At 35.2% G+C, this 25,285-nt stretch overlaps 1 protein-coding gene and 1 non-coding gene across 8 annotated transcripts in view; one reads left to right on the top strand and one right to left on the bottom strand.

Annotated features, from left to right (window-relative positions):
- Window positions 1-25,285, top strand: part of HERC4 (HECT and RLD domain containing E3 ubiquitin protein ligase 4) — a 159,944-nt gene that overhangs the window by 8,975 nt on the left and 125,684 nt on the right. For all 7 annotated transcript variants that reach the window (XR_016388057.1, XR_016388056.1, XM_022590698.3 and 4 more), the window contains one exon: window positions 18,266-18,425. Coding sequence is in view for 5 of the 7 variants with exons in the window: in XM_022590698.3 (XP_022446406.1) it covers window positions 18,266-18,425 (160 nt within the window). In the remaining 2 variants the exon portion in view is untranslated. The remainder of the gene's footprint in view (window positions 1-18,265; window positions 18,426-25,285) is intronic.
- LOC115801519 (U6 spliceosomal RNA) lies at window positions 15,652-15,758 on the bottom strand. Its single transcript, XR_004021823.2, has one exon. It is a non-coding gene; the product is annotated as a U6 spliceosomal RNA (small nuclear RNA).

Here is a 25,285-nt window from a genome sequence, read left to right as displayed (position 1 = left end):
AGGCATTATATTTATTGAAGTAAACCGATGTATAAGTGGATCCTTGCAGTTCAAACCCATCTTGTTCAAGGGTCAGCTGTACTTTGCATCCACGTGTTGGTTGAATGCTGAGATGCAGAACTCACGGATAAGGATGGCTGACTGTATTCTTTGGGTTTCACGTCCCCAGTATGTCACATGAGTGTAGCACTGTTGTTAAAGCTCATTTCTCACAAACCCCATGTTTTTTTTTTTTCCCCCCCCCGGTACGCGGGCCTCTCACTGTTGTGGCCTCTCCTATTGCGGAGCACAGGCTCCGGACGCGCAGGCTCAGCGGCCATGGCTCACGGGCCTAGCCGCTTCGCGGCATGTGGGATCTTCCCAGACCGGGGCACAAACCTGTGTCCCCTGCATCGGCAGGCGGACTCTCAACCACTGCGCCACCAGGGAAGCTCCCCCATTATTTTTAAAATCGCTTTGAAGAAATAAATCAAGTCTCACTTCATAGATGTTAAGTTTTCCTAGGCTGTAAGGCATATCATGTACTTGGGATACATATTAAAACTAATAGAGAAAATGTATTCAGCCATTGTTATAGGGTTTCTTTGGACTAGGATTGTGTTAAGTGAGTAGAAAAGTGGGAAACATTAATAAAGAATCCGTATTAAAAAGCTCATGGTTTATCTTATTTCAGCTTCTATGGTTTTTTTTTTTCCCCATGCTGATGGAACTTAAAAGGCAATAATTATTTTTATATCTTAATGAATTGTTGTGATTCCTTTACATGCTAGAAAAATCTGTGTTGTGTACAGTTGTATTACTGGAGTTAATTTTGTTAAAAGGGAAATTTCTTGAATTTTGGTGGCTTTCTTTAAACCATAATATTTTATTTATTTATGTGGAATTACTCTTTTTTCTTCAGTTCTAGTATGGCAGAATTTTATTTTAGCTTTCCTTGGCCATAAGGAAAACATTCTATAATTCTTTAGTAATGTGTTTTTCACGTTATTTTAAAATACCTTATTTCTTTATTAATGTCTAAGTTTAGTTTCATTTTATTCCTTTGCTGGGTGTCATACTGTTCTGAAATAACACATTTTTAGTTTTTCATAGTTTTATTACATATTCTTTTTTAAAAACTTATTTATTTATTTTTAGTTTTGGCTGCGTTGGGTCTTCGTTTCTGCATGCGGGCTTTCTCTAGCTGCGGTGAGTGGGGGGGCTACTCTTCGTTGCAGTGCACGGGCTTCTCATTGTGGTGGCTTCTCTTGCTGTGGAGCACGGGCTCTAGGCACACGGGCTTCAGTAGTTGTGGCTTGGGGGCTCTAGGGCACAGGCTCAGTACTTGTGGCACACGGGCTTAGTTGCTCCACGGCATGTGAGATCTTCCCAGACCAGGGCTTGAGCCCGTGTCCCCTGTATTGGCAGGTGGATTCTTAACCACTGCGCCACCAGGGAAGTCTCTTATTACATATTCTTGGGAGGGGAATCAGGAAATATAGGGAAAATAAAAATCAACCATAATGCCATCATGCACAGATAAATACTGCCATCATTTGACAGTTTTTCTATACTCATATATGTTTCCGATTATGGACTGGGAATATGTTTTTCTTTCTCAACTTTTTTTTTCAGTAATAATTGAATAACACTTTAGTAAATATTTCCCCATGGTTTTAAAATACTGTTTAGGGATATTTTAATGATTATTTAACCTTTCATCATTTAAAAAAAATGTATTTATTTTATTTATATTTGCTGCGTTGGATCTTCGTTGCTGCACCTGGGCTTTCTCTAGTTGCAGCGATCGGGGGCTACTCTTCGTTGTGGTGCGCGGGCTTCTCATTGCAGTGGCTTCACTTGTTGTGGAGCACGGGCTCTAGGCGGGCAGGCTTCAGTAGTTATGGCGCGTGGGCTCTATAGAGTGCAGGCTCAGTAGTTGTGGCTCGTGGGCTCTAGAGCGCTGGCTCAGTAGTTGTGGCACGTGGGCTTTGTTGTTCCGCGACATGTGGGATCTTCCTGGACCAGGGCTCGAACCTGTGTCCCCTGCATTGGCAGGCAGATTCTTAACCACTGCACCACTAGGGAAGTCCCCAAGGAAACAAAGGTTTTGAAGTCACAAGATACAGTCACATAGAAGTTCTTGATTTCACTAATAGCTGAAATAATTGTAACTATAAGTTGTATATGTGCTGGCATGTAGGCAAGAGCCCCTGGGAAATGTGCCATGTGAGAGAATGATGTTGCTTCTGTGAAAGAGAAACGAAAGTGAGGAAGGAATAGGGTAAGGCTAAAAGAGACCCTAAGGACCCTTAGGAGTTTCTGAAGACAATTGGAGGAAAGTTTAGGTGCTTTACCTATAAGTTCTAGAATCTAAAAAATAAAACAAACTAGTGAAGATAAAAAAGAAACAGACTCAGAGATACAGAGCGCAAACTAGTGGTTACAGGTGAGGAGAGGGAAGGAAGGAGGGGCAAGATAGGGGTAGGGAATTAAGAGGCACTACTCTGTATAAAATAAATAAGCTACAAAGATATATTGCGCAGCACAGGGAATATAGCCAATATTTTATAACTATAAATGGAGTATAATCTTTAAAAATTGTGAATCACTATGTTGTACACTTGAAACTTAGATAATATTGTAAATCAACTATACCTCAATTAAAAAACAAAACCTAGTGGAAACAAGATTCAATTAGATGTCAACAGTCAAAGCAAAGGCAGTGTTTACAATAGCAAGAAAAAGACAAAATGACTTAGGCATAACCTAAGAAATGTGTGAGACATAATATGAAGACGACTTGAAAGCACGTATGAGGGATAGAAAAAACTTGAAAAATTGAAACCACATTTGTGGATGGGAATACTCAACCTACATAGACCTTTCAGTTTCTCTAAAATTAATATCAGTTTAATATGATCCTAATAAAAATAGCAAGTATTTTTTTTTTCCCCCCAGGAACTTGACAAATGGATTCTCTAGTTCATATGGAAAAAGTAAACCAATGTAGCCAGGAAAACTCTGAAAAACAAGGGCGAAATATATATATATATATAGTAACATATTTTAATTTTAAAGCCTTGGTAGTTAAAACTGCCCCACAAATAGACATATTAAATAAAATAGAATAGAAAGCCCAGACATAAACTAATCAACGGAGAAAAAAATTCAAGTGAGGGATAGTCAATAAATGATCTTGGTATAAGTAGGAGCATCATCTAGGGAATAAAAAAGTTGGATTAATACCTCACGCCATGTATGTATTGGATAAATTCCAAATGAATCACATATTTAAATGTAAAGGTTACAATGATAAATGTGCTCAAAGAAAACATGGACTAATTTTTTAAAAATTATTTTGGAGTCAGGAAATCCTTTCTGAATTGTGAAAAGATAAAGTAAACTGCATGGAAGTAAAAATAATTTTGCTATGTAGAAGTCACTGTAAAAGTTAAAAGACAAATAGGAAATATTTATGAATTTTAATATTTATATTGAAATCAAAATGCAAGTCTCCGAGATATAAAGCACTCCTAGAAATTGATGAGATAAGGAGAAGACAGTAGCAAAATGGGCAAAGGATAGGAAGAGGCACTTCACAGAAAAGGAAATACAAATGACTTTTAAACAGTGAGTACTCTTCAGCCTCATTCATACTAAGAGAAATGCAGAAGACTGTGTGACTGGGGTACCATCTCTATAGTGAGGCTGTCAGTAAATAAGTGTTCATAGGTTGTTAGTGTAAATTGATAAACCCTTATGAGGGTTATTTTGCCAGCATATATCAGAATTACAAATGCACAAACCCTTTCTCCAAGAAGTCCAAGAGTATATAGCCCTTGATTTGATAGCTATGTTTGTACATATACAAAATGAGTGTTGCTGCAACATTGTTTATAATAGCAAATATTAGAAACAATCTTATGACAGTCTGTTGGGAACTGGTCAAATAATTCAGTCAGTGTAATGCTATATAGTTATGAAGAGAATGAAGGAGTTTTTTGCATACTAATATAAAAAGAGCTCTAAGATAAATTAAGTAAAAAGAGCAAGGTGTAGAACATTGTGTATAAAGCTGTATTTTGGATTAAAAAAAGACAAATATACATTTGTATTCGCTTATAGATATATTAAGAAAAACCCTGGAAGAATATATCCAACTAATAATGGATATATTTATTCTTGGTGCAGAGGTAAGATAAGGGGTGAGAACTAGACTGGTAGAAGACATGGATGATAGACACAGATTTTTCCCTACATGTATTTTAAAAAAAAATGTAGACATATTATCTGTTCATTTTTTTAAAATAAAAGGGTAGGCTCTGGAATTAGAGTGCTTGGATACAAATCCTGGCTCTTTCACTTCTTAACTATGTTATCTTGGGCACATAGCTTAGTCTCTGTGTTAAGATTCTGTAAAATTAGGATAATCATGCCAAGGGTGGTTGTAAGGGATTAAGTGAGATATCACATGAAGTGCAAAGAACAATGCCTAGCATGTGGTAAGTGCTCAATAAACGTTTTCTAAAAAGAAAAAAGCCATTAATGTTAGTGTGAGAATGTAATTTTAGGTAAGCCTTACACTGAAGTGGCTATATGCTGTTTCTGTATGTTCCTTGAGGTAGACAATACGTATCTTTTCATTTACAACTGAAATTCAGGCATTTATTCAACAGAGGATGTCTACTTTGTCCTAGACATTGTGCTAACCATGAAAGTACTTACGTTTAGTCTTCAGTTACCTTGTTGGAGCTCATATTCAAAAATTATACCAAAATTTCCCAAAAATGTATGTTTGTTTTGTTTAGAGGTAATGTTATATCAGAGCAAGATATAAAATAAATTCAATTCCTTTACTGTTAGACTAAAGATATAGTAATAACAGAAAAAACATAGATGCCTTTTTTGTTCTTGTGAGAAGCACATAAATGATAGGAGTTAGAGTCATCGTTTATTTTCAAAAGTTTATTTACTGAAGAGTATTAATTAGAACATTTCTTGGTCCATTCAGGCTGCTACAACAAAATTACTATAGTCTGGGTGGCTTAAACAACAAACCTGTATTTCTCTCTTTTTTTTTCTCTCGGTTTTTGAGGCTGGGGAATCCAAGATCAAGGTGCTAGCAGATTTGTTACCTAGTGAGGACTTGCTTCTTGGTTCTTAGATGGCCATCTTTTCATTATGTCCTTATATGGTAGAAGGGTGAGGGAGCTGTCTAAGAAAGGGCACTAATCATGAGGGCTTCACCCTTATGACCTAATTACCTCCTAAAGCCCTACCTCCTAATATCATAACATTGGGGGCTAGAATTTCAGCATATGAATTTGGGGGAGGGGGGGTGACACAAACATACAGTCTATAACAGGAGGTATAGTTTGTGTACTGATATTTTGAGGAACAGACACTTAAATTCTGCTTATTCATACTTATAAACCTGCCCCTCCCAAAGTGATAAGCTGACCTTTAAATTTAAATTTTTAAATTTGTAAACTGTTCTAAGAATGTACATGTTGGATATGTTGGATATGGTATGGTAAAGTCATTGTGGCCATAAAGGGAAGAGAGAATGAGGCTTGGAAGTTCATTATGCTCACTGGTTCCAGAGAGAGGAGGTCACTGCATGCCACACAGAGCTGCAGGGGAAGATACCAGGGTAGTCAGGAGGCAGAAAACAAGAGCTCAGGGGAGATTTTAAGGTTGTAGCCTTATTGAGGTTTTCCTGGGAAAGGCAAACTAGGCAGAATAAACAGATTAGGATTGGCTAGTTTGATTAATTCCTCCAGGCTTTGGTCTATAGGGTTGGTTTCTTGTTTCCTGATACCTGGCCCTGGGATGATTTAAGGTAAGGGAGATATGGGTTTGGTGTGTGAGAGTTAGATAAGGAGATAGTTGGTGGAATGAACTCTGGATTGGTCAATTTGCATATGAAAGGCAGGTGTTGGTAGGCAAGTTGTTATCTTTAGGAATTAGCTAGTCCTGGGAGGCACCGACTCTTCTGGTGTCTATAATCCCCTCCCCCCACCATTCCTATGTCAGCATCAAGAATATAGAAAGTAAGAATATAGTTAATTGTCTCTGTGATGAATGAATGCCAAATATACAAAAAAGTATCTAAGAAAACACAGAACAAAAATTCTGGCAGTATATTCTGAGGGTTCATTCTTGCTAGTCTTAAAAAGAAATTGAAGTAAAGCAGTTATTTGATTGATAGTATATTTATGTTGGAGTCTTTATATTTCAATTTTACTTCTCCTTTCCTCTTCAAAGCAGTTAATTTCAGCAGTTCCTAGCCATAAAGAAAGGACTCTCCTGAAGAAAAAATAATGTAAAGCCCTAAGTATTTATACAGTTTTAAGTATGTTTTGAAAATAGATTATTAAAACATAACCTTGTTGTTTAAGTATTATTAACAAAAGGACAACAGTTCAATCAGTAGGGAAATGTTTATATCTTAGTGCCTTTATCTGTGAAGTAGGGATGATGGTATACCTGTCTCATGATGTTTATGAGGATTAAATGAGATTAAACAAACAAAGGGCTTAGCACAGTGCCAGGCACATAATCGTCTTGTTTATGTTACCTGTATACCTGTATGTAGGTAAGAATGCATAAAAGGGGTATGAGCTTGTAAACATATCCATTATAAAGAATTTTTTAATCTAGTTACATCTCCATATGAACATTATTATGGGCTGTCAACCAAGACATGTAAGTTACTGTATGTTAAGTTTTGGTTTTATCAAAGAACTTATTAAAATGTTTTCATGACTATGAGTTGTACCATTCCAAGTTCTTATTGGTAATTATTGGTAATAATTTTAGAGAATAAGCATTTTCATTAAATATTTTATGTTTTAGTTTTACTTAATTCTTAATTTTTTAGAATATATTTTATGATGATCATTATATGATCATATTAGACATCCTTTAAAAAGTGTCAGTAAACAATAATTTTACTTTAGGAATAGGGAAATAACATGCTGCCTTGAGTAAAGTAGCCATTTGGTTGTTATCTCTATCACAAAATTAGCAATATGATTATTTAAAGTAAAAAAAAGCATTCTGAATTATTTATTGGTGTTACTCACTAATCCCAAGTGACTAATGTCTTCATCTTTTAAAAATTCAGCATCGTAAAATGTGTCAACTACACATTCACTTGTTCAATTAATTAAAGAACCATAAAAGAAGAAAAAAACACGTGTAGATAATCAGTGTTGACTATTTAGTATTTATTTTTCCAGTCTTTTCTCTGCATATATATTGGGGCTGTATGTGACATATTTTTATACAAGAATGGAGTTACACAGTACCTTTTTAATTTCACAGTATAACATCTTGTGAACATTAAATTTCTAGAGATGGATATAAGTGAACTTTGCATTGCTGTAGTTGGAGTTTTGAGTTATTCAGAGAGAAGGGAAGAGGAAAATCTATATTTACAGCAACTAGTGAGGCATAGTAGGCAGAGGATTCTGGCTGAATTAAACATTTACTAAGTAATTGATATGGAGCTGCTTTTTTTTGTGGCTGCGTTGGGTCTTTGTTGCTGCGCGCAGACTTTCTGTAGTTGCTTCGAGTGGGGGCTTCTCTTAGTTGCTGTATATGAGCTTCTCATTGCAGTGGCTTCTCTTGTTGCAGAGCACGGGCTCTAGGCATGCAGGCTTCAGTAGTTGTGGCACACGGGCTCAGTAGTTGTGGTACGCGGGCTCTAGAATGCAGGCTCAGTAGTTGTGGCGCATGGGCTTAGTTGCTCCACGGCATGTGGGATCTTCCCGGACCAGGGCTGGAACCCGTGTCACCTGCACGGGCAGGTGGATGCTTAACCACTGTGCCACCAGGGAAGTCCCTGAAATGGAGCTTCTTAAAATTAGCTTTTCACAAAGTATATTCCTTCTGACCTCCAGTTTTGTAATTGTTATTAACATGACTGTGCTTGTTGCTATTCATAACTATATATTTTTTTAGACCCTGATAACTTGAGAATAAAATATCAACAAAGATTTTTGTTCTCTGTATAAAACACTGACAGTTGTTCAAACTGTTGAAGTTTTTTCTTTTTTAATTAAACATACATGTAGAACTTCATTAAGCTTATATACCACATTAAGAGTTAAGATTTTCTTTTTTTAAACGTAGATTTTATTTATTTATTTATTTATTTATGGCTGCGTTGGGTCTTCGTTGCTGCACGCGGGCTTTCTTTAGTTGCGTCGAGCTGGGGCTACTCTTCGTTGGGTGCGCGGGCTTCTCATTGCAGTGGCTTCTCTTGTTGCGGAGCACGGGCTCTAGGCGCGTGGGCTTCGGTGGTTGTGGCTCACGGGCTCTAGAGCGCAGGCTCAGTAGTTGTGGTGCACGGGCTTAGTTGCTCCGCAGCACATGGGATCTTCCCGGACCAGGACTCGAACCCGTGTCCCATGCATTGGCAGGCAGATTCTCAACCACTGCGCCACCAGGGAAGCCCAGAATTGTGTTTTTAAAAACTCTGAATTTTTCTTTGCTCATGGAAATACTGCTAGGTATTATAAATGGGTTTTCAAACCAATCTTTAAAACACATTATACCTAAGTGTAATACTCTATCAATAATTATATTTAACTGAGCTTTGTAACATTTTCTGTAGAAAAATTCATTGGAGTTTTACATTTGGGTGTCAGAAATTATCTTCACGCATCACTTATCCTGGCTTGTTTAGCTCTCTTGCTTTATTGGTTCCAGAAAGCTTAAGATAGATATTTGTGAGCAGCATTTAACTTAATTGTGTATCACATTTGAAATATAAATAATACTTGACTATAGCCACTGTTTCCTAGAGAAGAAAATTTATCAGACCAGGTTAGTTATTTCCCTAGTATTTTGATTTGGAGAAACAAAGGACATTTGTTCCTGTGGGGTTTGGGGTCAGTTATAATTTGGGGACTTACTATATCTTAAAAAAAAAAAGTTCTTTTTTTCCCTGATTACCAAAATAGTACATTTTTATAACTTTTTAAAAGTTACAGAAATACATGATTTGAAAAGCGGAAGCCACTTTTTCCCTACATCCTAAAGATGACTACTACTGTTCCTTTATATTTTCATATCTTTTATACCTGTATTAAAATATGTAATCCTGTACACACATACATAAAGTTCTGTGGTTCTCTTTTTCATTTAATGTATTTTTATCTTTTCATGTTATACTGTACAGACATTCATTTTAATAGAAGCACCGATTTCTATTACATGGATATTCCATAATTTATTTACCTACCTGTTACTGGAAGTCACGTTATTTCCTGTTGTTGTTATCGTTGTTTCCCAAAAGGAAAGTTTCTGGGTCAGAGGACATGCATGTTTAGAATTGTAATACGCATTGCCAACTTGCTCTTGCTCTCTAAAAAGCTTTTTTTTTTTTTTGAGCTTGTATTTTAAAGATTGTTTAGAGAAATGTGTCTTTTGCCAATTTTGTGTAAATTTTTTTTGCCATTTAAAAAGTTGTTTGGTATGGAAATAATGTAATTCGAACTAGAAACTTCTAAATTTCAAAATCAAGTTTATCTGTGATTGAATTATTCAGAATAAGTTATTTATTTCTGTGGATCACCTTTAAAACAAAGATGGTAGTACTTGGGTAACTTGACAGGAATGTTTTGAACCCAAAAATATTTATTTAAGTGTATTTGTTTGCTAGGGCTGCCATAACAAAGTACCACAAACTGGGTGGCTTAAGTAACAGAAATGTATTGTTTCACAGTTCTGGAGGCTAGAAACCCAACATCAGGGTGTCCTCAGCATTGGTTCGTTCTAAAGATTATGAAGGAAGGATCCATTCCAGGCCTCTCTCCTAGCTTCTGGTAGTTTGCAAGCAGTCGTTCACATGCATTCTCTGTGTGCTTGTCTGTGACGATGTTTCCTCTTTTATTGGGACACAAGTCAAATTAAGGGCCTACCCTGCTCCATATGACCTCATCTTAACTAATTATATCCTTGATGGCCATTTTTCAAATAAGGTCACATTCTGGGGTACTGGGGATTAGGACTTTCAGCATATCAATTTGGGGGTAACCCAATTTATCCCATAATAACAAGGTTTTGAGATCTGTAGATGAAAGAGGATACAGAGTAATGATAATGTTTATATTTTCCTTCAAATAGCTGTTTTAGAATTTCAAATAAGATGCAACTTTTAAGAGATGCTAGATCAGTCTGGGTCATAGTCAGTCAATACTCACAGAGCTTTTCATGGTCATTCCTGGACATGCACACATGCAGGGCTGCAAAATACATGAGTCTCCCGATGTGTAGATTCCCAGCTGAGGTTCAACAAAGCACTGCTTTGCCTTCCTGTTATAATATGTCCTTTTTGTGATATATTTAATGCCACACTTTTTGCATTTTTGTACTTTTTGTTGGTGATTTCACTGTTTAAAATGGCCCCCAAGCATATTGCTGAGGTGCTATCTAGTGTTCCTAAGCACAAGAAGGCTATGATGTGTCATAGAAAAAAATCCATTGAGGCATGAGTTTACAGTGCTGTTGGCTCTGAATTCAGTGTTAATGAATCAACAATATAAGATGTCTTTAAATGGAAACGCACATAACAGAAGGTTATGAATTGATCAGTTGATGAAATGTTGTGATGTAGAGGCTTGTAGCAACCTAATCTTGTATTTTCCCTAGGGGCAGTCATTCGGTATTTGCTAAATAGGTATTTGTGGTGACTTTATGGAATATAACTACTGTGAATAACAAGAATTGATGTATTCCCAACTAGACTAAAATAAAAAGACTAAAAATTATAAGTGGAACAGTGATGGGGTTCCTAGAAGGGTGGTGCGGTGGTGAAATAAATCATCATATTTAGCATTCTTTTCTTCATACATTGTGCAGAGTTTTGCATTATCTTTCAAGGAAGTGTGAAAGAAGTTTGGAGTCACTGTTTTTGTAGTTTTTATTTTTCTCTTTGTACCTTTCATTAACCACAGTTGAGAATGAAAAAAAAATTTTTTTCTGTCCATAATGGCAAAGAGAAGAAAACTGACAGAGGAACATGTTCATAATTATGAGACATATCAGAAGGTGAATGTAGATACACCGCTGTATGGATATGGTGAAATTGATCATGTAAGTGAACTCTTAAAGAATGAGTCTGGAGATGATATTCTACATGAATTTTCACAAACTCAGGAATTGGTGAACATATTTGTTAGATCCCAAAGGAAATAGGTTGTTCTTATTCAGTTACTTATTCAGATGGAAGGATTTTATCATGTAACATTTTACAACAAGAACCTGGATCTATTCTGTGTTGCTAAAAGGATGTGCAACTGTATTCTTTCTTTTATGATGTTTCTGCAGCAAAATTTATTTGATGCAGTTTGTTAGTGAACAAATGCTGAAGTCAGAGGTGGATACAAAGGTAATTGGAGGAAATAAATGATGTAGAAATGAAAACCGTCATTAGGTTGAACATCTTTTTTTTTTTTTTTTTTTTTTTTTTTGCGGTACGCGGGCCTCTTACTGTTGTGGCCTCTCCCGTTGCGGAGCACAGGCCCTGGACGTGCAGGCTCAGCGGCCATGGCTCACGGGTCCAGCTGCTCCGCGGCATGTGGGATCTTCCCAGACCAGGGCACGAACCCGTGTCCCCTGCATCGGCAGGCGGACTCTCAACCACTGTGCCACCAGGGAAAGCCCTAGGTTGAACATTTTAATTGGTTTTTACAAATCTAAAAATGACAACATTTTGTGTTTATGGAGCAAAGAAGATGGCCTTTTTCTCCTTAATAAAACGATGCACCATCAGTTTTCAAAAATATTGCATTTTAGCAGTACAAGTGTAAGAAGAACCAGAAGTAATGATGAGCTAGGGCTTATTAGATTTGTATTTGGAATATATCTGCTGTCAGTATTTACAAGATGGATATGTTATATCTATCTAGTTCTTTATCTTTTCTGTTTTTGCTCCTGTCTCTGAAAAATGTATTTTTTTCCTGCCTTTTTCAAGACAGTCTCCTCCACTTAAGTTGTTTTTGCTTTTTTGTGCCTCCCCAAACTAAATGTTCCTTTTTTCTTTCCTTGAAGAGAAATATTGTGAACCATAAATACTGATATGAACAGTGTTACTTTTCTCAAACTTTTTATGTGAACGTTTTGAAGCATAAAGAAAAGTAGAAGGAATAGCACAATGACCAACAGTTAACATTTTACCACGTGTTTTTATCTGTACGTATTTGTATTTTTTTAAAAAAGTACCTTATTCTGAATTACAGTCAACTGTAAGGATCATGTGCTGTTATTAAACCTTTTCCAACAAGTTTAGCATCATACGCTCATAATTCTAACATCTTCTTGTAGCTCCCATTTATCAGAGGAATCAATTGTTTTTGGTTTTTTTTTAGGAATTTTTTCTTTTTAAAAAAATTTATTTATTTTTGGCTGCATTGTGTCTTCATTGCTGCGCACAGGCTTTCTCTAGTTGCGGCAAGAGGGGGGCTACTCTTTGTTGCAGTGCGCGGGCCTCATTGCGATGGCTTCTCTTTGTTGCGGAGCACGGGCTCTAGCCGTGTAGGGCCTCAGTAGATGTGGTGCGCGGGCTCAGTAATTGTGGCTCACGGGCTCTAGAGTGCAGGCTCAGTGGTTGTGGTGCACGGGTTTAGTTGCCCCGCGGCATGTGAGGTCTTCCTGGACCAGGGATCGAACCCGTGTCCCCTGCATTGGCAGGTGGATTCTTAACCACTGCACCACCAGGGAAGCCCCTCAGTTGTTTTTTCATGGGCTTTCTTGACAAGTTTTTCTTTTGTTTTCTGTCCTTTTCCATATATATCCATACTCAACCTAAATTAAAGTGAATTTAATTCCTCTTACCCCTCCCTTTTCTGTGTTTGTTGGCCTTGAAAGGCAAATGTAGCTTGGTGATTAAAACTTTGAGTTAGCATGATACCTGGTACATAGTAAACACTCAACAAATCCTAGCTGTTAGGTTTGGTATGAATTCTGTTTTGTTTTGTTTTTTTCTCTTTCTCATACAGGGCATCATTAAGCCAGGTTTTCTAGTGAATTTTTTGGTTTGTTTTGCTGGGTTCATTTATTCCCCCTTCTTTCTTGCTTATCATTGACTTTTTTGCAAGCCACCTTGTTTCGAGCATTCATCCAGAATTTGACCTGGATGTGAAATGTCTCAATATAACATTGACCTAACTTTCTAGCATACTGGGGGGAAACGGTTGAGGTTTTTCATTTTAATTAGCCATTTGGAAAAAATAAGTAGTTTAAAAAAATTGTACAAGAACTTAACAGTTTGTATATTTGTTGTCTGAAAAGCCTGTATTAAGTAGTAGTCCCAAGACATATGTTATTATGTTTCTTTAATAATATATTTCTCAGTAGTTATTCATTCTCAAAATAGGTATCTTAGTAATTTGATGGGGCTCAAATTCTGAAAGAACCAAAATTATTTATCTTGAGTTTTTAGTGTGTAGAAAAAAAAGTAAAGAGCCCAGTTCGGTTTTAAAGTGAAAACAATGGTTTTTATACATTGCTTTAACTATTTTCTCTAATGTTCTATTTAATTTTTAAAATAATTTTAATTTTGAATAGATAATATATCCACATGGTTCAAAAATCAAAATAATATAAATACACATTGAGAAGGTTTGCTCTTACACTTGACCACCCTATTTCCCTTCTACCCACATCCCCTATGGGCAGCTATGTTTATTAGTTTTTTGTTTATCTTTTCAAAGTTTCTTTGTGTAAATGTAAGCAAATATGAATTCATATTCTTTCCTCTTCCTTACTCAGAAAATAGCAAATCGTGTACATTATTCCACGTCTTGATTTTTTTTACTACTTTTCTAATATACCCTTGAGATCTTTCCATATCAGCATGTAGCATTTCCTCTTTATTTATGTTTTCAGAGCATAGTGTCCCAGTGTGTGGATGGAATCCTTTATTGATGGATACTGGGAATATTTCCAGTGTTTTTGTTATTATATACAGCACTGCAAACACGTAAATACACACACATTCACACACACGCACATATGTATTTTTACTCTACCCTCCTAGGTTCTCCAGCTGGGGCTTGTCTAGACGAAGGACAGATTAACAGGGAGAATAACAAAACAAGTTTATTGCCTTGCGTTTACATGCAGGAGCACTCAGTAATGAGTAACTTAAGGTGGTAGTAGAATATGGGCTTATATAGCATCTTAATAAAAGAACAATAAATAGAGAAGTAACAAGACGAAAAGGACTTTGAGTTTCTGGGGTGGCAAATTTTGGGAAGGTAAATATGTGGGGGAACTTAGATAAGGGCTAGTTAGTAAAGTTTGTTATGTAGCTTCTGCTGGTGCTGTCTCTGAGCTGATAAGTCTAGAGTTGCCTCCAGTGATTAACTCTTGTCCTTCCTCGTAGAGAGGGAAGGTGAGACACTTCAACAAATTTATGTCCTGCCTTTAGGCACATAGGAGAGCAGAGAGCTTTTCTTCTTAGTGGCCTTCAGCTCAAAGCAGTCCTTATGCCAAAGTGGCATGTTTTGGGTTGGCATATTCTGCTGCCCTTTAGTACTTAGATGTATCTGCAGGGTATGGAATTGCTGGATCCAAAAGGTAATTGCATATGTTTTGTTAGGGTTTGCCACCTTCTTTTGCATAAAGGTGGTTCTGTTTTGTACTTCCACTATCAATATACAAAAGTGCCTTTTCCCCCAACAGATTGTTATCAAACATATGGATTTTTATGAGATGAAAAATGTTATCTTGGTGTGTATTTATAAATACACTTTTTCAAATTAATAAACTTTCTAAGAACAGTTTAAAGTTCACAGCAAAGTTGAGCAGAAAGTAGAGTTCCCATACACTCTATACTACACGTATACAACCTCCCCCACTATCTGCAGCCTGTACCACAGTGGTACATTTATTACCATTAGTGAACCTGTACTGACACATCATTGTCATCCAGAGTCCATAGTTTACATTAGCATTCACTCTGTATTGTATATTCAGTGGGTTTTGATGACTGCATAATGATACTTAGTATTGTACAGAATAGTAATAGTATCATACAGAATAGTTTCACTACCCTAAAAATCCCCTCTGCTCTGCCTGTTCACCCCTCCCTCCCTCTAACCCCAAGCAACCACTAATCTTTTTACTGCCTCCAAAGTTTTGCCTTTTCCAGAATGTCAAATGGTTGGATCATACATTTTGTAGCCTTTTCAGATTGGCTTCTTTCACTTAGTAATACACATTTTAGTTTCCTCCATGTGTTTTTGTGGCTGGAGAGCTCATTTCTTTTTAGCGCTGAATAATATTCCACTGTCTGGATATACCACAGTTTATCCATTCACTTACTGAAGGACATTTTGATTGCTTCCAAGTTTTGGCAATTATGAATAAAGATGCTATAAACATCTGTGTGCACGTTTTTCTGTGGACATAAGTTTTCAACTCCTTTGAGTAAATACGAAAGAGCACAATTCCTGGATCTTTTAATGGTATGGTTGGTTTTGTAAGAAACTACCAAACTGTCTTCCAAAGTGTCTGTATCATTTTGCATGCCCATTAGCAACGAATGAGAGTTATTGTTGCTCTGTATTCTTACCAGTGTTTGGTATTGTCAGTTTTTTGGGTTTTGGCTATTTTTTTTTTTTTTTTGGATACTTTAGGTACTTTTTTATTGAAAAAAATATGGAACGCTTCACGAATTTGCATGTCATCCTTGCACAGGGGCCATGCTAATCTACTCTGTATCGTTCCAATTTTAGTATATGTGCTGCCGAAGCGAGCCATTTTAATAGGTTTATAGTGGTATCTCATTTAAATTTGCAGTTCCCTGTTGATATATGATGTACAGCATGCCTTCATATGGTTATTTGCCATCTTTATGTCTTGGTGTGGTGTCGGCTCACGTCTTTTGCACTGTTTTTTAATTGGGTTTATTTTCTTACTGTTGAGTTTTAAGAGGGTGGTTTTTTTTTTTGTTTTTTTTTTTGTTTTGGATAACAGTCCTTTATTAGATATGTCTTTTGCACATATTTTCTCCCAGTCAGTGCCTTGTCTTCTCATTCCTTTGATAAACTTCTATAATTAAGTATGCAAAATAAGTGTATGGCTTTATGAATTTTCTAAGTGAACGTATTATTGGCTTCTCAGTGTAGTTTGAATTTTCATTTCTCTCATCAGTGAAGTTGAACATCTTTTCATAGGATTAAGGGCCATTTCTGTTTCTTCTTTGTGTGAACTATCAATTCACATCTTTTGCCATTTTTCATTGAATTACTGCTCTCCCCCACCCCCGCCCCAGTTAGTCTTTAAATATTAGGGAGGTTATTTCTTTATTTGACATGAATAACATTTTTCCTGTTTTTTTTTAAATCAGTCTTTTCACTTTGCTTTTAGTTTATTCTGCTGTATTTGAAGAAATGATTTGAATTTTCTCTCATGGGTACAGGGAATCTCTTCCTCTTTCCTTACTTACACAGCTTAGTGTCACTGTCTTCCAGAATTCTTCTTACTACCTTTCAGGGCTTTAAAAAGTATCTGATGTTGCCCTGGTACCTTTTGTATGTCTTTACCTTTGCGTTTAATAACAATCCTTATCTTGCTTGTTTTTCTATAGACTGTAAACTCCTTGAGGACTAGAACTCTGTTTTATTTACCTTTATGTGTCTAGTGCTTGGAGCACACATGGTATACAATAAATATTAGTGTTTGGTATGCATGATTGTTTCTTTGTTGCTTGGATTTTTGGTGCCTTTGATTTTACAGCCATTGCTATCTAATTTAAGTACTCTTCATATATTATTGTTGAACCAGCCAGTCTTATTCATCCTTCTTGTCATCCTTTCATTTCTGCTCTTTACTACATTTCCTTTGAGGATAGTTTTGGAGAGATATCGACTCATTTCAGGTGCCTCTGTGAAAGATTAACAGATCTTTTGTGCATTTTACTTCTTCATAATTAAGATTTATGGGATGATTTGATGTAAATAAATGATGCCATACTTTTAAGTCCTTTTTCTTTTTTTTTTCGTGGGGGGAGGCAATGTGTTATATATGTTTTGTTTTTATATGTTTCTACAATATAATTTTATAAGAACATATATACAAAATATACACAAAAAGTGGGAGATTAGTATAGTGAACGTCCATGTACTATTCATCAACTTTACAAGTTATTAACTTGTAGTATTTTAAGGTAAGTACTTAAAATAACATATCCTTAGAGTTATACAGATTCCTGAAGGCTGTCTAAGGGCTGACCTCCCACCCCAAAATGCAGAATAAGTAACCCAGATACAATTTGAATTTCTCTGTACATAGGGATTCAAACTTCTTTCATGTAATCTGCTTTATTATTGAACAGCTGCATTTGTACATTGATCTAAAATGTGCTTCTGAAGAAATCCTGATTCAGTTTTAACAGCTCTGCAACAAGAGACTTTCAGTTAATGAAGACATAGCTTTCTTATTAGGCTAAAGAAGGTTAATTTTTTTAAAAAAAATTTAATTTTAAATGAAGTCTTAAAAAAAACTTGTAGTGTACTAGTAAAAAAAACTGATAGACAATGCACATCTTAAAGAGACTAAGGAAGCAATTTCACTTTCTTTACTGATTTGTCAGTGGCTACTGACAGTCTTATGAAGGGCCAATATTTTAAATTAATTTCTGGTTAAAAGCTTGGACATGTTTTAATCACATGTGGAATTTTTATGTCTTTGATGTTAAAAGTAGCAGCCCATAAACTGATATCTATTTGTTATGGTCACATTGCCTTTCAGTTCTCTCCTCAGTGTATCTAGTAGATGCTTTATTTATGAGATCTGTAAAGAATTTGTTTCCTGTCAGAAATTGCTAATTCAGATTATTTCCTTAATTTCGGGATCACTCCATAGTAGTATCCATTTGGTAATGTATATGTCAGTTACGATTTTATTGTTAAAAAACAGCCGAGTTATTTAAATGGTTCCCTTTCAGCTGGACTCCTTTCTTTTTTTGGTAATGGCTTTGAATGAAGAGAACTTTTCGGAGAGAATCTTTATAAACCCTTAATTTCTTTACCCAAATGTTAAAGTCACTTAGTATTCTGAGTTGATTATGCCCTATGACATATCTCTGTATTTACCACAGCGAGAATTTTGTATGGAACATATTTGTTTTTGAGAATAACTGAAGTTATACTTAGTCTGTATTTCAGCATTTCCTTAACTTTTTTGTACAAGATGAAGACTATTGTTTTATTCTTGTTGGGAGTTTAAAACTAGAATGTAATGTCTCTCTTCTTGATTTCTGTAGAGCAGGTTGTTGCGCTGGATGCTCAAAATATCGTTGCTGTTTCATGTGGAGAAGCTCATACATTAGCACTAAACGACAAGGGCCAGGTGTATGCTTGGGGTCTCGATTCTGATGGACAACTTGGCCTGCTAGGATCAGAGGAATGTATCAGAGTACCCAGGTAACAAAGGTGACCGACAAGAGGTCTTTAACAATCTTTTATAATAAATTTGCTATCTAAGTTATTCTGCTTACTACTGGGCATTTAAGAGTTGACACCGAATTACTTCGACCCTTTGAGTTCTTAAGGCATTTACTAGGTAGGTTCTTGCCTTTAATTTGGATTGAGTGCTGTTTTTTATATACTCCATATTTCCCCAAATTATTTATGTTTGTAAAGAAAAGGGGTAGGGAATGCATACTTTATTATAAATTTTCTCTCACTAAAAATTTTAAGTGGGTTAAGACTAATTTAAACCATTAATTATACTATCTTGAGTACCTCAGCCATTGAAATATTTATTATATATTGGTTGTTTGCATGTTTCTTTCTCTTGTTTTTTTAGTCTTTATTGTTTTTATTGAATATAGAAGTCCCACATGCTTAAAGTGTAGAAAGAATAAGTCACTTTCTACGTTTTTACATAGCAGTGACCACAATTTAATTTATGCTAACCACTAATTCATCATAGAATTATTTCAAAATTTAAAAATAAACAATGCTTCATCAATGTTGTAGTCTTACAGGTTTATATAGGACATAACCATTGCTGTAATATTAAAAACTGTAAGCATGAACATAAAGATTTAAAGAAGAGTATCCAGTTCTTTTAGACATATAATTAATACACTAACTCATGCTTAGTGTTTAAAATTATACAAATTCTTGCCTCCTTAAACTCTTGTTTTTTGTTTCCTTTTTTTCCCCTAGTAATAGTTATAGGGACAAAAGAGAACTCTCCAGGGAGCCAAGGTATTACACTAATTTTAGATATATTTCAGGTAGCATTTTTTGTAATATACACATATAGATATTTTGTTTTTAATTTAACATTGATAATGTTTGTTTTGGTTTAAGAGGTAGATGTAACTACTAGGATAAGAAAATGGAGCACAGGAACTAATATATTTCAGAACAGGAGGGAATTCCCTGGTGGTCCAGTGGTTAAGACTCCACGCTTTCACTGCTGCGGGCTTGGGTTCACTCCCTGGTCGGGTAACTAAGATCCCACAAGCTGTGCAGTGCAAAAAAAAAACAAAACAAAAAACAAAAAAACAGAACAGGAGCTGTTATCGTTAGAAATGAGTTTTTTAAATAAAAGCCCATAACCTTCCTTCATATATATATGTATGTCTATTTTAAAACTTAAAGTATACATTTGAAGTATTTGTTTTAGCATAGTAAAAGTTTTTTTCATCTTTAGTTTGACATTTTATGTTTGTTCTAGTAATGAACTGTCTGTTGAGACTTCTGGATACACACATTAACATGTTTTGTTTATCGAACTTGTAACCAAATTGCACAAAACTCCCCAAACAAATTTCTTCCCCTTTGTTTCTTCTGCAGTAGCAATTAAATAACACACTTCCCATTATGCTTTTAGTGCCTTTTAATGATGGTGCTGTTGGGAGAGAAATTTTTTTCTTTAAGCTAAGTAAATTGAATTTTTTTAGTCATTTCAGTTTTGATTTCTTTCAGAAAATGTTAATTTGCAGCCAAATGGCTGTTGGCTACAAAATACAAAGCATTCATAGGAACAGAGTGATCTCACATTTGTCATATTGTCTACTGATTTTATTTCCTTCCACAAGTAATTGTTGTAGAATGGGATTTTTTATTTAAGGTTTTTAAGAACTTTGTGTTTTTAGGATTGAAGAGAGACATGTTAGATTTTCTAAGTCAGTATTTTCAAAACCATGATTCACAGCAAGGCTGTCTAGTTTCTCTTATTTTTACTCCACTTAATTCTCATACTTTTTTGTTTTTTTTTTTTTTTGCTGTTCAGTTCTGATATGAGAGATTTCAGTCAATAATCCATAGATGATTAGTAAATGGAGAGAAAGGTAATTATAAGGAGAAGAGTTTATTATATAACTATTTATTTGAAGGTTGCCCAATAATTCTGTATCTGTGACTTTACTCTTTATGAACCTGGATGGGGACCTGTAAGATCTTGAGTCCTTTGGTTTAAACTTCTCCGTTTGTGTATTTGCTGAACATCTATATTAATTTTCAGCTGTGTATTAAGGCATCTTTCCTGTTCAGTCTTTTCAGTTTTTCATGGACTAATCTGATTTGTTGTGACGTATATATATAATTTTTACTGATACTTTCATGTCTTAAAGGGAAATTTAGTATTTCAGTAGAAATATATTTTTATGAAAGACCACCATTGATTTTTTTTTTTTTCTTTTTAAATCTCAGCACCAAATCATTTTTTAGATGCAAGGCTTTTTCTAGGTGCTTAGAGATGTCAGCCAGCTTTGTAACTTTCACATACACTTTGAATAAAATGTGTAGAATATAGGAGGAAACTCAGACATATGTGAATAGATTTTTTAAAATTAGTGTTTATAATTTTCATAAGAATGATCAGAAAAGTGAATATTCACATTAGGCTGTATTTTCTTGAGAACAAAACCCATTTTTATGTTAATAGATGAGAGTAAGTAAATTAAGCAACACTTTAATTTTAAAGATGAATGTAAAATTAATAATAAATAGATTATATTTGAAACTCTTACTCTTTGGTAATCTTTTCCTACTTCTGATTTTGTTTTGTTTTGAAATCATTATTTCTTGGGGAAAGACAAATTATTCAATATCAGTGGTCTCTGTGGACCTGCATTTCGGGCTAGTCATTTCTTTTTATATGTAGGATATATGTTACACCTTTATTTTAAAAAAAGTTAATCTGATTTTACTGTCTTTTAATGTAAATAGAAAAACAATTGTTGGCAATGAGGTTGTAGTTTATTTTTTAAAGTTCTGTTTTTTTCGACTTTGTAAGAAAAAATTATGACAGGATGGTATAATATGATGATTCTTGTGAGAACAGCAATTTCTGGGCTACAGGAACTAATTAAACATGTTTGAATTGTCGCCTTGGTCAAAAATAAAATTTATTTTCTTGATTGAACTTTTAAAAGTATATTACAGGGAATTCCCTGACAGTCCAGTGGTTAGGAGTTGGTGCTTTCACTACCATGGCCCGGGTTTGATCCTGGTCGGGGAACTAAGATCCTGCAAGCTATGTGGCACTGCTCGCCCCGCCCCCGCCGCCAAAAAAAAGAAGCTTATTACAATTTCTGCCTAATATTAGCCTCTGAAAGTACAGAACATTTCAGATTAAAAAGAAAATTAAAAAAAAATTAGAAGAGTTTTTAATGGTAGAGACTAGATCAGTTGTTAGCCTAAATTTTTCAAAATTAAAGAGTTGGTGCTAAGACTTCTCTCAAATCAGTAAGAAAGTTGTGGCTTAATTGAAAAATAGAAAATTGTTGATTATGTTTTACTGGCAAAATATATTTTTAAAACCACTTTATTGAGGTATGATTGGCATACAAAAAGCTGTACTTAATGTATACACCTTGATGAGTTTGGAATTGGCAAAATATTTAATGCTTTAGCTCTTCAACTTCTTGATTATATATAATATAAACTTTTCACTAGTCCTTGTTAACAGTTGTTAAAGAATTTTACCTTAACATACAATTGGAAATGCTTGGTTTTTGCCTATATTGCCACTGTACATTAAGTTTGAAAAATGTAACAACACAACAGTACACATATTCAACAGTATATGTTTTGACTTCAAGACTTCCTAAGGGAGAGGTGTATAAATCTTATTTCCAAGTTTATTAACGTTTTCTTACAAATTTCAAACGTTTCAAAATTCAGTAAAGAAATTATTCTTTTCTTTTTTTTTTTTTTCTGGTGAAGGAAAGTGTAGCATTTATTGCAAGGTGACAAGCAAGGAGAATGGGCAGCTGATGCTCAAAAGACCCAAACTTCCTAATGGTTTTTAGGGATGGGTTTTTAAAGACAAAGTGAGGATGAGGGTCATGGGGAATGTGATCATTTCATGCAATCTTCTGATTGGTGTGTGGCGAGGTAACCAGGTGAGGTCACAGAGATTGATCACGTTATCAGTCTTCAGGCTCCAGCCAATCTGGGGGCTACGTGCTCATGGTCATCATTCTCTGTCTGGTTGGGGTCTGGTTTCTGTAAAACAGCTTCTTCCAAGGAGCTGAAATCACTTGATTCCACACATTCAAAGGCAAATGGCAAATACACCAGGCCATTTCTACATCCAAGAAGTCATGGCAGTAATTTGCAGAAAAGTCATCCAGATCATTGCAAGTTTTGATTGAGCCCATTATGTTGCTAACACTGTTCAAGCCTATTTCCTGACAGAAGAGGCCACATCACATCATACAGACCACATGAGGAGCAGCAAGTGTGGTCAGGAGGCAGAACAGGAGGGCGAAATTATTCTTTTCTTTACAATGAATAATTTTAAATGTCATAGCCATTTAAAAATGTTTGACAAGAACTCTAAACTTTAGGGAGTTATTTTAAATTTATAAGCAGTTATAAAATGTTTCCCCTGGACATCTGAATTCTGATTTTCTTTTCATAGTTCTGATTAATTGGGAATCTTCATGTATGTGTGTATATATATTTTTTATTTACAAAATTTATTCTGGCTTATTTTACTTTCCTGTTAACTGCATTTGAATCCTTTTAAAAATTGAAAACCAGAAAACATTTACATTATCTTTTTTACTCATTAGGGATTATTTTTGATGAATTCTATAAAATTTTGTTGCATTAAGAATTTTCTAATTTGTCTCTTTAGGAAAAATGGAATGTTGTAAAGTTGTTATACTATTCACAAGTATTTTTGTTTCTTATTAAAATTCCTGAAAGCTTAAAACAAAACAAAACAAGAAAGCATATCCTCTCCTCTTCCCCACCCCCCCACAATCTTCAGTGTATTCAATCTCCATAGAGATAAAAACAGAGGTTTTTTTCCTTTAAAACAGTAATGCCACAGAAGAATATCTTAATTTGTCTCTGTAGCAGACATGGCTAAAGAAATTAGCGTTTATGTTATATTCTAAGCCGTATGATAATATTTTGGTAATGAGAATCACTTTCTGTAAATTGCTGTGTAAATTTAGAAGTCTTTTGGAAGCAAATTTTATGAATAGTTTAATACTAAAGCCTCAAAGAAGTTGCAGATTTACTTATCCTCTAACAGTGGATACTTCACATACTTTTTTTTTTCCCAATATTTTTTGCCAGGCACTATGGTAGGTCTAGGGATTCCATGGGTATAAGATAATAATAGTCCATCCTCACAGAGCTTATTGTTTAGCAGAGTATACTAATAGTAATAATTAAATGAATAAGTACACCAGTAATTAGTAGAGATAAATGCTGTGAAGGAAAAACACATAGGGTGCTATGAGAATGTAGAATTTTAAAAGATTTTACTTAGTCATGCAAATTGGACTTGATATTTGGAGCAATTGGTTTTTAAAAATATTTAATACAGTTCACTAGTCAGTGTATGATATGCCTAATATGCATAAGCAGTAACAGTAAATGTTTAGTAACTTCAGCACAGTTGTATGTATCCGTGTATTTTTTATTCCTGTTTTTGCATAGCCAGTGTTTGATTTTGCTAACTGCAAAAAAAAAAAAAAAAAAGACCTTTTGCTATATTTGAAAATCTGAAGGTACATTGGACCCTGTTAACTTGTTGGATTCTGCTAAATGTAGCAGTACAACTCTCAAGCTTTGTAGGACATAAACCCACTAAATAAAATTATTTTTAATACAACAGTATGGAATTAGAGTAACTCTCTTTTTTCCCACTCAAAATTTGGTTTGCTGAAGCTGCCTCCCGAAAATCATGGGTATTGACACTCTGGTCAGAACTTGCTCTGGACTCATATGGCAGAATTAGGTCAGGTGGCAGTATCAGGTAAAGGGAAATAAGAAACATAACATATTTCCACACCCCCTTTTTTCTTAAAAACATTCATTCAGGAAAAACAGAATGAGCAAGTGAAGGGGAGCTACATAAAGAAAACCTGGGATGGTTGATGCACATAGTTTCTTGATTTTTGTAATGTTTTAAATCCTTTAGAATTACATTGCAGTTAAGGAAAAATCAGAAATCGGGGGAAAAAAGAAACTATAAAAAATATAAGTAAGAAACATGAGATGGCAGAAATATGACTGAACACATCACTGATCATAATACATATGAATTGATTAAATTTCTCTAGTAAAGAATTAAATTTAATATCACTGATTTAGATGCAAAGCAAAAGGATAGTCCAAAAGGAATAGGTTTCATGATTTGTGAATTGGTAGCACCACATGATAGGAATCCTTGTTGGTTCTTAAGGAACCTGACAGAGGAGAACATATAATAAACTAGGCCAAACACCAATTTTCGACAAATTGGATCATGTACATTTGTTTTACAAATATATTGCCAAGTTTCATACTTTAAGTTAAAGATTTTTCACATTTTGATGGTAATATCTGCATCATAAAAGCACTGAGGGGCTTCCCTGGTGGCACAGTGGTTAAGAATCCACCTGCCAATGCAGGGGACATGGATTTGAGCCCTGGTCTGGGAAGATCCCACATGCCGCAGAACAAATAAGCCCATGCACTACAACTACTGAGCCTGCGCTCTAGAGCCCATGAGCCATAACTACTGAGCCCACATGCCACAACTACTGAAGTCTGCGTGCCTAAAGCCCATGCTCCGCAACAATAGAAGCCACCACAACGAGAAGCCCGCACACTGCAACGAAGAAAGGCCGCTGCTCACTGCAACGAAGAAAGGCCGCTGCTCGCCGCAACTAGAGAAAGCCCACATGTAGCAGCGAAGACCCAGTGCAGCCAAGAATAAAAATAAATTGATAAATAAATAAATTAATTAATTAAAAAAATAAAAGCACTGAGCTGTGAGCATAGTTTACTGTGCTTAAATATTGTCCTTTCAAAGTGTT

This window comes from Delphinapterus leucas, chromosome 16 (assembly GCF_059928025.1).
Source record: "Delphinapterus leucas isolate spDelLeu-1000000601 "Yukka" chromosome 16, BTC_Dleu_Yukka2, whole genome shotgun sequence".
In the NCBI taxonomy this organism is placed as follows: domain Eukaryota; kingdom Metazoa; phylum Chordata; class Mammalia; order Artiodactyla; family Monodontidae; genus Delphinapterus; species Delphinapterus leucas.
This window is presented reverse-complemented; position numbering and strand designations above follow the sequence as displayed.